General features: G+C 43.7%; 2 protein-coding genes across 2 annotated transcripts in view; one reads left to right on the plus strand and one right to left on the minus strand.

Annotated features, from left to right (window-relative positions):
• LOC135919756 (uncharacterized) overlaps nt 1-1,907 on the minus strand; it is an 84,936-nt gene extending 83,029 nt beyond the window's left edge. Inside the window, exon 1 of the mRNA XM_065453632.1 lies at nt 1,860-1,907. The gene's annotated coding sequence lies outside the window, so the exon portion shown is untranslated. The remainder of the gene's footprint in view (nt 1-1,859) is intronic.
• The window catches only part of LOC135919755 (sodium/potassium/calcium exchanger 4-like), a 79,733-nt gene extending 68,564 nt beyond the window's left edge, over nt 1-11,169 (plus strand). The window contains exons 15-17 of the mRNA XM_065453631.1: nt 5,402-5,514; nt 5,607-5,672; nt 7,506-11,169. Of these exons, the coding sequence (XP_065309703.1) occupies nt 5,402-5,514; nt 5,607-5,672; nt 7,506-7,652 (326 nt within the window). The 3' untranslated portion in view covers nt 7,653-11,169. The remainder of the gene's footprint in view (nt 1-5,401; nt 5,515-5,606; nt 5,673-7,505) is intronic.
• Nucleotides 11,170-12,851: the final 1,682 nt, after the last annotated feature.

The raw sequence follows: 12,851 nt of genomic DNA on the forward strand, positions 1-12,851 counted from the left end.
TAACTTCCTCTGTTAGAGGTCTTCAGTCAAAGTGCCCTATCGCATTTGCGAGCGATCGTCTCTGTAAATTATAGCGAGGACAGTCACAGAGAAGGTGCTGAACAGTCTCCTCGTTACCACAGTTATCACACAAGGCGTCGTCGGCACATCCGATTTGGAAAGCAAAAGACTTGGTGAACGCCACCCCTAGCCATATTCGACAAAGCAGGGTAGCTTCGCGACGGCAGAGTCCAGCTTGAATGCAAAGGCGTAGAGAAGAATCTAGGTTGTGCAGCCGGTTGTTTTGAAAACTTCCTGCATTCCACAAGGAGAACATGATATCTCGGCTGAGCATTCGAAGTTTTCTTGCGGCAACTGTCCTTGATAATGGTATCGGCTCCTCTTCATCGCCTTGAAGAGCCGACCGAGCAGCGTTATCAGCGTGTTCATTTCCTTTCCTATGACGCCGCAGTGATTTGGAAGCCACTGAAATGTCACGTGGTGTCCTTTCTCAGTTAAAGTATGGATTAGTTCTCTAATCTCGTATACCAGTTGTTCGTGTAGGCCACGCCGCAGGGCTGATAGCAAAGACTGCAGTGCTGCCTTCGAGTCACTGAATATTGACCATCTTCGAGGTTGTTCTTGACTGACGAGACAAAGTGCAGCCCGAAGAGCTGCAAGTTCCGCAGTCATCGGTGTCATTGGGTGACATGTCTTGAAACTGATGGTGGTGGCTTTCGCTGGGAAAGCCACAGCTCCAGAGGAACACTGGAGAGTTGCCGATCCATCAGTATAGATATGTACATGGTCGGCGTACCTCTCGTGCAAAAGGAGCAGAGTTAGTTGTTTAAGAGCAGGTGACGACAGCTCAGATTTTTTCCTGATTCCTGGTATGGTGAGGTGCACTGCAGGTCGAGCCAAACCCCATGGAGGAATCGATGGCTTAGTTGCGGGGGTGAAGCCTGATCGAAGGCAGGTGTAATAATCCGAAATCATGGTACAAAATGATGCCTGCGGCCTTTCTGACGGTAGTGTTGCCAGATGGTGGGAACGGGCACGGGCAACGTGCCTAATGTGCACTCTCAACACTTCCACCGCAATGTGTGTTTCTATGGGTTGGTCCCGGGCGATTGCAATAGTCGCTACTGCCGATGTGCATTTTGGCAAACCAAGACAAACCCTGAGAGTCCGAGCTTGAATAGCCTGTAGAGCACGACGATTTGTCTGGCAGGTGTTGGTCAGTATGGGCAAACTGCATCTCAAGAAGCCCATAAGAAGAGCCCTGTACAATTCCAACATTGCTCAAGACGTAAGCTTTCACCATGCCACAGGAGGAGGTTAACGATGCGCGTCAAGTTAGCAAGATTTGGTAGTGCGCCCTAAGTCGGAATACTCGTTATTTAGCTGGTTGGATCGCAAGCCGTAGCTCACAGGGATCTTACATGCTTGAGTAAGCACGGGCCAAGATCAAAACTAACGCTACACTTGTTCCTTTTTGAGAGAAAGAGAGAGAGAGAGAGAATGCACGAAAGCAGTCCGCGATGCTGTTTATTTCGAATTTAGCAACGTGCGAGCCAGCTGCTTAAGCTGCTGCGGCTTAACCGTTCTGGGGGCGATGCGTTAAACCTCTCTGCCGATCACATCTGCTGCGACGCTAGGCACTGGCAAGCGACAGTTTTGCGAGTGACGCCCGAGGTCACATCTGGCCCGCGGACGCTTTGTCCAGTCGTCTGCGTCATGCTCCGCAGACAGGGCAACGCCCGACGATCCGCGACAACTCTAGCCCGGTCCGTCAGTAAAGAAACAAAAGTTTAGAATAGCCAATACAGGTGTTTTGAATACCGAAACGGGCGAAGCTGTATTTGAGGTGCACAACGTACCCGTTGGTGCTTTCGGGGCAGCTTCTGCTCTCGTCGCAGTCTCCGCGCCTCCGAGTTGCGTTTCTTTCTGCATCGCCACCGTTCGCGCGCCTCGCAGCAATGTCACGAAATGACGGAATAGAACTGGGACGACAGGGCAATTCCTTTCTTTTTTTTTCTTGCCGGCCTTGAACAAACTTTAGGTAAAGCTGTCAGATGTAAACAAGCAAGACAAACTTTTCACGCACCAAATGTCACTGGCTGGATTGAATTGGATCGACTGGACTCGCGCAAAGGCTTCGTGTAGTTTCGGTTTTTGTTCTTACATTCTTGTTTGTTTGCTCGCTTTTTTTTTTATGAATGCTGAACGATGCGTCGAGATCCAGTTACAAGCGGGTTTTCTGGTAGAACGCTGGTTCAGTTGCTCCCAAATTTCGTGAAGAAGTTGAACATATCGGGATCATTATTTTATTATTGCACTATGGATGGGTTTACTTGCTTGCCGCGTTTCCCGTGCACGCACACGTTTGCTTAGACCCTCTCGCAAACGTGTGCGCTACATGGCAGCCAACGTTCACGCCTCGCGCTAGGACCGCTCTTTTCCTGCAGGTATCAGACTCCATCTTGCGGCGGTTTTGCTAGAGGCGCGCACTCGTCGTGCTGCAGTAGTAATGCCTCGTTTCAGTCTCTTCGAAGTATTGGCATAGAGAATTCCTTTCTCTATGGCACGACAGTTCGCCACCGTCTCCTTCTCGTGAGGCCGCTGGCGCGTGGCTTTAGCGCTTAACGCTTAACAGCGTACTTAACAAAGATGCAGGAGGCACAATGCTAGGAAAACTGGCGTCTCTCTATACGAAGTGTCTATCGTCTGCAAGGGTCCCAGAAAACTGGAAGAATGCAAACATTGTACTAATCCACAAAAAGGGCAAATACCTAAGCAACCTTTGGTTTGCCGATGACGTTGTTCTATTCAGCAACACTGTGGACGCATTACAACAAATGATTGAGGATCATAACAGGTAGAGTGTAAGAGTGGGGTTGAATATTAATATGCAGAAGACAAAGGTAATGATAAATATTTCGACAAGGGAACATATGTGTTCAAGATCGCAAGTCAGCCTCTCTGTGAAGGAGTACGTTTACCTAGGTCAAATAATCACAGGGAACCCTGACCATGAGACGGAAATTCACTGGAGAATAACAATGGGTTAGATCACATACGGCAGACATTGTGAGCTCCTGACTGGGAGCTTACCGGCCGTTATCATTGAAAAGGAAAGTTTACAATCAGTGCATTTTACCAGTGCTGACATATGGGGCAGAGACTTGGAGACTTACAAAGAAGCTTGAGAACTAGTCCAGGACCGCGCAAAGAGCGATGGAATGAAGAATGCTAGGCATAACTTTAAGAGACAGAAAGAGAGCGGTTTGGATCATAGAGCAAATGGGTATAGACTATGTTCTAATGGACAATAAGAGAAAAAAGTGTCGCTGGGCAGGTCATGCAATGCGCAGATTAGATAACCGTTGGACCATTAGAGTGACAGAATGGGTACCAAGAGAAGGGAAGTGCAGTAGAGGACGGCAGAAGACTAGGTGGTGCGATGAAATTAGGGAATTTGTGGGTGCTATTTGGGATCGGTTGGCGCAGGACAGGGGTAATTGGAGATCGCAGAGAGAGGCCTTCGTCCTGCAGTGGACATAAAATAGGCTGATGATGATGATGATGGTGGTGGTGGTGGTAATGGTCGTGGTGGAGGTGGTGGTGGATGGGTTGTCAGAGAGAGACGCGCATAAGGTATCTATGGATGACAAACACACATAAGCTTTCATCTACCCTGAGAGCATGCACTCAATGTTAATACTCAACGTTTATCATTTTGCCGACCACAGATATTCGCAGACAATATATATATATATATATATATATATATATATATATATATATATATATATATATATATATATATATAATGAGAAATCCTGACGTCGAACACAACTGCAACCCCAGGTACATGCTATCCGACACGCTTTGACGGTCAACGCCATATTACCCAGCATCACAGGACTCACACCACTGACACCAGAACCTTGAAATCAGTAAAGTGATAGTCAAGGCAGACACCAGTGAAATCGCGCACAAACACAAAACTCAATGCAGTAACTGCATGGGTGATATGCAATGATGCAGTCGCGATTGACAACCTAAAGTTGTCCAACTCGCATAGAAATCTGTATAGATGTGCCAACCAATCATGTTGACTCATTTCAATGACGTCGTGGCGAACTTCATCGTTCGTCTCCCGGCCGGAAACCGTTTTGGAGTGCAGAGGGGTATAGGTTACACACACTTAATTGCAGGAGGAATTCAAACTTCTGAAGGCTGTGTTTCTGAATTAGGAAAGATGCCTAATGAGGAAAGACCTGATCAGGAAAGACCAGCAATGCAAGATATTTTGTTGGTTGTGCTGCTGTTCTGGGGTACCTCACTTGAACTGCCACCACTGACCACAAGTGCATGTACAGCAATGACGACTGTCGCAGTACTGTAGTTTTCATTACAATTCTCATGAATGCAAATGACCCAGTGCACAACAGTACTGTGTTCATGCAACAGCATAACCAACAGCACACAAGACAGCATCATAGCAATGAATGAACTTCCCACACTTCTGAGAGTGTGCCAATTCTGTGTCATCATGTTGTGATGGTCCTTGTGGCATACAGTTTGTCATGTGACCCTCCCCTAATCACTTCCAATTATGCTCTTCCCTAAATGTGCTAAAAATGTGCAGACATACCTTATGAATCACTAGGTCAAAGTGTGTCAGGCTGGACATATTTATTGGCATCAAATGAGTAGAGAGACACTTAACTCACTAGAAAGCTGCCCATGTGAAGCTTCCATATACTGAGCCACACTTAGCCTGATCTTTCTTTACGACACCTACTTCCCCAAGCGTGAAGTGAAAGTTCTGCCATTCCCAAACAGAGCGCTCCATCATTACTTTTGCTAACAAAATATACTTGTTTAGTCAGACATTGCCCCAAACAATGTGTAAGCCAGATTTATTCTGTATGAAATGAATAGACGTTGCATTGAAACACAGTATTAAGCAAAACCTACCATAATGTCTGATTTCTGTACAAACTTTGAGCAAGAGCAAGCCAGAAGTTTAACTGGAAGAGCCCCTCATGCCGAGCAACATACAGTATAAGGTGCACAGCTAATTCTTGTAATAGTTGATGGAATTGTGTACCTGCCTCATTTCCGTATATCTGCATGGTACATTATATCTATACACACCACATTTTAGGAAGAAAACATCCCACGAAGGTGCATATGACATTATCATTTTGCATGAAATAGAAATGCAAACAATTGTACTCAGAAATAACATTCCATTATGCATGTCAAATAAATGGCAAATTTTCAGTACAGTGCATAACCGTCCATGCCAAAGCGGTTGTCAGTACTTCTTTTTGTTTTTTTCCTTTTTTCGGGTCGGGTATATTTGAACTTCATTGTTAACTCATTTTAACCCTTTTTTTTTTTTTGCCAGGTCAAGGAGACATGGCCATAGCAAACAGTATTGGAAGCAACGTCTTCGACATTCTAATAGGTCTAGCACTGCCATGGCTGATTCAGACAGGGATGGTCAAACCTGGGTCACTTGTAAGTTCTCTGCCACATGTGGCACAAAGGCAGAAACCTCTTCGGGCTCATTATGAAATTGCTGAATTAATTTTGCAAAACTTCTTGTGCAGGCTTACATCAACAGCGGGGGCCTGGTGTGGTCAGTCGTCTTGCTATTCCTTACCATCATCATTACAGTGAGTTCAGTTCTCTTAATTATGACTGTATACTAACCACTGTCAATATAAGTCAAACCTCGATATAACAAACATGGATATAACGAAGTATTGGATATAACGAATTATCGGCTACAACGAACTAAATCTAAAATGTTTGTGGTGATTGGCGTGTAACGAATATGTGCTTACAACAAATATAAGATATAGTGAAGGTATTTTTGTGTTGGATATGCAAGTTCGTTGGTGACGTTAGAGTTTACTTTCATGGCTTGGCCATGGCGTTCTGCTGCCGAGTGTGAGGTGGGTGCAATAACATCATTTGATAATGCAAGAATGTTTGTGTGCATAGCTTTTCTACAAACCCTAGTTTGTCTTTGGAATGATAAACCTCATCAATGAATAGATTAGGACACCCCTGAAACAAAAGCATGTCAAAGTAAGAAAAGTCAACCACATTGTCTTTTTGTTATTTTCAACATATAAACTTAAAGCTGTCTGGACCAATAGCTACAAGCCTAGTAGTGGGTCCAGTGCCATGCAGAATTGAGAAATCACAGTAATCACATAACCTAAGCGCTTAAGTGTTGTAGCTCAATTGACAAGGCTTATCGGAATGCAGACATGCAGACACCTCCGAAAGCAGTTCCTTTTTTTCCATTTTTCTTAGTTTTTAAGTCATTGCCTCTTGCATTTATAGTTTCTCGCATATCGCTAATAAACAAAACCTTAGCTCTTTCTGATCCACTGCTTTATGTAGGAATCATGATTCTTTGCAAGAAATATCCAATGTGGATAAAAACAAAAGACCAAAACTAATGTAAGAAATTGGAGTGTCAGCAACTCTCACTATACACTGCTTAATACATAGCAAGCAATGCTGCAAAGGCTAGAGAGAATTCTCTTGTTGGATGCATTTGTGGCCAAAGAGTAATGAAGAGACAGGTGTGCGTCATGTAATGCAGTGTAACAATAGAGTCCCAGTACGTCTCATGCTTTTATGTCACAAAACGTGATGGAATGAATTCATGGAAGGCATTGCAAATCTAAACCTATTTGCCATCCAGTAGTAGAAGCAACGCATTCCTTTGACCAGTGGCCGCCGTGCACTGCTTGTGCTCGTAACCAAAACATAGTGTGTCACATACTGGAAGCACGAAGGTGCATAAATGATATGCGATTTGTCATGACCTTGCGTCCACAAGCTGCAGTACCACACATGAGAAACTGCATAGCAGAAAGCAAGGAGTGAGGCACCTATGATCACGCTATACTTCGGTAGTACCTACAGCATTGCCTGATAAGTATGAAATGGAGTGTACGTAACTTGTCCGTCTTGAAGCCGCAGATAAACATGGTTGTTCCCAGTAGTTTCACAAATGCCCAAGCATCACATTATGCTGAGGTTAGGCCGCTAGCAAATCTTCTCCCTTCGGTGGCACAAAAATGGTCTTGACGAAATTCATGGTCACATGCTGCACCATTTTAATCATAATTTAATAGTTCCGAAAAACCATACCCTGTCTTCAATGGGCTTGACTTGCTGACAATTCATGTGAAGAGGCTTCTGTAGGCTACCTAAAGAATCCACAGGAAATTTTTTCCGTTATTTTTGCCTGTCTTTTGTCACTCAAGTCCACAAAACTTGTCATTTTCACTTCATTGATGAGAGCAGTTTCTAGACTTGATAATGTTTGAAATGCCATTTCACATGGCCAATTCTGTCGCATTCAAATAATTTTGCTTTCACGTATCTGCTAGTTGTAATGCCAGGGGAAGCTCCCACACCTTGTAAAAGAAATGACAGTGTGCTCCTGGGCAGACAACTCGATGTGACCGCAGCAACTGTTGCAGGTTTACGCCATCCACCGGAGCCACTGGCTGCTCACCAAGAAGCTGGGCGTGTTCCTCATGGTGGTGTACGTCATCTTCCTCGTCGTCTGCAGCGCGGTCGAGTTCAACCTGCTGGGATACGTGAACCCACCGATGTGCGTCGAGTGAGCTACAACTCACGGCCCCTTTGCAAAGTCTCCCTAGCGTGGGGATATTCTAGTCGGCCGATGTTCATCACAGGGAACAATTCCCGGTGCACACGCGCACATGCATACTGCAATGCTGGGTGAATGCAGGGAAATGATCGACAATGCTGGAAAAAGGGGGAAAAGGAGCCCTCTGGACTTCTTTTGCGTCATCAGTGTTGAGCTACAAGATAGGGCTGACACCTTTGTTAAGGCTAAACAACGGCTTTTGGAAGTGAGGACAGCAGAGAGATGCAATACTTAAATGCACTGTTGTTGAACACACATTTAAAGGGGCCCTGAAATGCTTTTTAAACACAGTACGAAACCAATGCTAATCTGTACCAGAGGCTCCTGTGAACATGTGATCAGAATGTTGTTGCACTGCACGCAGCAGGAAATTGACAATCTCATGTCGAAAAGTGTGAAAAATCGCTTGCTCTCACTTCCGTGGTGTCGTCATGCAGCGTTATCGCAAACAGCTGGACCCACCAATAGCTGTTGGCTGATGTCACGATCGTGAGAAAATTCTTGATAATACATAGTAATTGCTAATTGTGAGTTAAATAAGTGAAAAATATATACGCCTGCAATCTCAAAAAGACAAAAATAATTTAATCTTTGCACTGCCAGTCTATACATGAAAGTTGCACATAGCTACGCGCTGCGTAGCGTAGTCTACTGCAGCCTCCATGGGGTGCTGTGACAAGCCCTTTCACCGTATTTCACTATCAAGGCACTCAACTTTCAGGCTGGGCTTTGCAGCCCCCCCCCCCCCCCCCCTAGCTACTCCCCTGTGTAGTTCCCAGTGCGCTAGCTGGGACAAAAGAGAGAGAAAGCCACTTATTGGTGCAATACCTCCACCTATACTTCATGGGTTTGAAAAAAATTTGCAGCATGAGGTTTGTGACACAGCGTCCTTTAATAGTGATGCCATTTTAGGATTAGTTATGAAAGTGCTTCAGGGCCCCTTTAAATAGCACAAGAAGCAAAAGTAGTTATAAATTTTATACATCCAGAAAATGCAGCGCTTTTGTACGATTCAATTTTCTTTATTTAAGCACAGATAATAAAGAAGTAACATTATATTGGACGCTATATGCCATGTAGGCTAGCCATATCTACTGCAAAATGTGGACATCAGTATGTAACAAACAATTTTTGCACTATCAACACAGTGTGTTAAACCTCCAAAGCATAAATCAACCAGACAATAGTGCACTATAACTTTTCCACCAGTGGTCATTCCTGTGATGTGATATCTCAGCTTTTTGTCCAGGGAGCTAGGTGCCAGTCACAACGTTGAACTGGTAACTAGCGACATCTGAAAAGACAAACACTGTGTTGGTTGAAAACCAAACAGGTGGTAGCCATAGTGCAGTATAATCTCAATTATATAAATTTCTCAGGACCTCCTAAAATATTTGTATCATCCAAAACTCACACAATTCATAACAAATTATAGCCATAGCACGAAAGTGAGGATAAGACAGTCTCGTTTAATTGCAGTGACTACTTTTGGTTAAAGAAGTTTGATGGTGTTGTGGACCAGTCTTTCATTGATGCTGTTGAGGAACCATTTCTGGCATGTGTACAACGTTGTAGTATCACTCATTCTTTCGCCTTCGTTGCCAGCACTCAATGTCACAGTGAACGCTCTTCAAGTGCACGGGTATTTGCCAGGATCGTGAAAGACCAATATTTCGCACGCTGATTTCGCAACTGTACACTGCAGCCATACTTCCACAACTGGGAGAGACGTATGGTGGCATGAAAATCTATGTCATCTACCACAGCCCAAAAGAATGCTTCAGTCATCCTGAAACATGCCGCGTTGTATTTAATGCATTCGGCTCGAAACGTTTTTGAAATATGAATCGCCCATAAAATCAGATCAATCGCAATTGTATCTTTGAGATTCAGCTGTACAAGATAGTCTGAACCAAGCCATCGCAGATGAGATTACATGCAAGGGCCGCAGTGCAAGTGCTAGCACATACCCTGCGTTAAGCTCTCGACTTGGTCACTGTCTTCACTGCACGCTAAACTTTTAAGTGGAAACACGAAAACTTGCCTTAAGTTCAGCGTGACTAGAAATGCACAGAGCTAAATTTCCATATGACTGTTGTTAACCAGAAAGACCACCAAGGACATGTTCTTCAGTAGGGAGGAAAATTAATTGTGGAGCAGGTCCAAGGATGAGGCTTATGTGTACAAAGGGTTTTCAGCAAGAATTGTCAGGGGTTAAAGACTTTGTTGGACTGTAGTCGAGCGATGCAAGCTATTGGTGTGTACCAACGGTTTACATATGACACCATACGTGTGCCCACCAAGAGGGTGTGGAGGGGTTGAGGGACAAAGGAGGCAATGGCCATACCTGGCTTGCTGAGTTGGGGCCGCTAGTCTGTCTCGTAACCTTTGGCATCCTGTGCACGCGCAAGATGCCAAAGGGGTGCCACACACTTTAGTGAACCTAAAGAGTGGGGAATAGCTCCGCAAGATTTGCTTCCCTTCACTTTTGATCAAATCATCCACAATGGCTGTTTGGAAGGTTTGGCAGCTTTGTGGCTAGCCGATATGGAGCAAACATGAGAGGGCCATGGGGGCACTTATGGCAACGAGACAGCCAGTGCTGCAGGGAGGTTTGGGCCCTATAATAATGGGTACCTCCAGCTTCGCGCATCCATGCATGGTGTATCGTTCTTGCTTTTACAGTCACAGAAATTTTTCTGAATTTAGTACTCGTGTCAGTCATGCTAGGATAGTATGTGCAAGTGATAAATGAAAATGGTATTTTCTAAAAGCTTTTTCCAACGAGCTTTTTCCAACGTTTTAAACAGCACTTATTGGTTCAAGCTGTTGCTCCACCTGAAATATTGTTGTGCAAGGTTCATGCAATATCTTTGCCAAACTGAGGTTGCCGTGTTCTGGGCCGCAACAAAGTCTTTCACTCCTCTCTGGAAGCTATTCCCACTCACCACACATGCTTCCAGAGGGCACTTTTACTGTGTGTTTGCGCAGTTCAACCCCGTATGTAGACTTGTATGAAGAAGTTGTGAACGCTATACGTGAGTGTTATATATACATAGTGCTATTCATACATGCTTGTTGACTTCAGCCAAGTATTTTTTTTTTGCCCAGTGAGAATAGATTAAGTATAAGGGTTCATTCACTGTTGCCGATTCATGTTAATCGTGCTCTAGCTTTCTTCTTGGGGACTTCATAATGGACTGCTAACGTGTGTGCATGTGCGTGTGTATTGAGCTAGGTGTTGTGCTGTTGTTGTACATGTGTATTTCAACCATGGAAACAGAGATGCTCTTTATTTGTCGACCTCCTAGTGAAAGACAGGGACACATCCAAGCTACCTTCAAATACAGCATTGTGTTTCCACTGGTATATAACATATATGTATTCTCCAGGCTTTAAAGAAAGACATCGCAATTGCTAACAAACTTCATTAGAGTCCACCAATTCTGTTAGGTTGTCCTGTACCTAGATTCTAATAAGTACATATATATATATATATATATATATATATATATATATATATATATATATATATATATATATATGTAAGAAACCTATAGATAAAACTTGGAAGTGATACAATTGGTGGCATTCTCAAATGAAGCCGTTTCGGTTTTAAATTCACATGGCGGGAAAATTCAGGGGAAGCATGCACGAAGCGTCTTATTTGTTAGTAAATTCGAAAAGCTCTGCAAAAAGGACAGTGAATTGCTGCATACTGAACTTTGTCACTTGACAACTTACTGTGTAGCATTTATACTGTCATTTGTGCAAAGTATTTTTATCCATGGGTAAGTCCACCCAGGTGAAGTGCCTCGTGCAGGTGACACTAGTTATTGCTTTCTCAATCCCAAAAAACAAGAGAATATTGAGGGTGCCTGTGTCTGGTGCTCAATATAATACCATCATGGTGCTGGTACAATTTGACCTCAAAACGTGCAAGAAAAAGCATTGTTTTCAGGCAGTGTACAATCAATATCAACAGTGTTAGCAATCGTTCCCAAATTACTCAATTGCGTATACATCAGCCATAGCCACAGGGCGTTTGGCGTCATATACGGACCTAATTTACACCAAGTAAGGAACTACATTTGACAAGAGGAACTCGGTGACCAATCATACAGACAACAGTGAAACTGCACAATCAGTTATTTGTTGTAAATCAGCTGGCCGGCGATAATCATCACAAAATGTTAAAGGCTTAGCAGGCACTGCATCTAAGCAATCAAGGTAACAGTGTCAGCCTCGTTGTCTTCTGTTGTTGCGTAAACCCTTCAGTCACTGTGCACACAACTGGGCATGCCAAGATAGTGCATCAAAACTAAAAGAAGTCATTTCAAACACGTCGCATGCATCTTGAAACACCTCTGATTGGACTTGTACTGTAAGTTCGCAAGATATACACAAAGTGTTTTAGTAAAACAAGTTGAAAAGTAGACAGCTAGGTGCTTGTTCTTGATGCCAGCGTGGCATTGCAAAGCTGTTTCACTTATATAATTTTTTTTGCAATGTTTCACATGAAGCATATTGTTCAAGTCAAGGGACAGGTGCTTTACAAGTGTGCTACACGTGAGATAGTTGATGTTTCCATATCTGACATTCCTGTAGATAGTTCTCACATAAAGTCCGCGTTCTGTAAACTTGACAAAACTCACCTAAGAAATGAAAATTCTCAATCTGTTCTGTAGCCGTATGCTTTTTGCGATTCTGAAGCTGCAAGAAATGCGATTAAAAGTAAAATTTTAACTGAAGGCATCAATTGGTGCCTGAAGGGAATAAGTGACAAAACAAAACATGCTGTGAAACAAGTTCTCTTAACACACGCCCCCACTGATCCTGTGTGCTATCAACAATCGTGAGTGAAAAAAAAACAATCTTCTGTAACCGTCGAACAATCCTCCTCAAATGCCGCAGTCATGGCTGTATCGAATCAAAACCTCCACAATCGTTTTGAAGACGTCAGTGTCTATGCTAACTACTCGGGTACCCAATCAATTTGCAACTCCAAGTTGCAACTGTCATTGTAGAGACTATCAGAGTGTGTCGTAAAGCACGCAAGCTCTGCGAGAAGCGCGTGCTTTACAGGTTGTCTGGTCACAAAGCCCCTCACAGAAAGCAATATATGTATACACAAATATGTGAAGCCTCCCAG

The sequence above is a fragment of the Dermacentor albipictus genome, chromosome 7 (assembly GCF_038994185.2).
Source record: "Dermacentor albipictus isolate Rhodes 1998 colony chromosome 7, USDA_Dalb.pri_finalv2, whole genome shotgun sequence".
In the NCBI taxonomy this organism is placed as follows: domain Eukaryota; kingdom Metazoa; phylum Arthropoda; class Arachnida; order Ixodida; family Ixodidae; genus Dermacentor; species Dermacentor albipictus.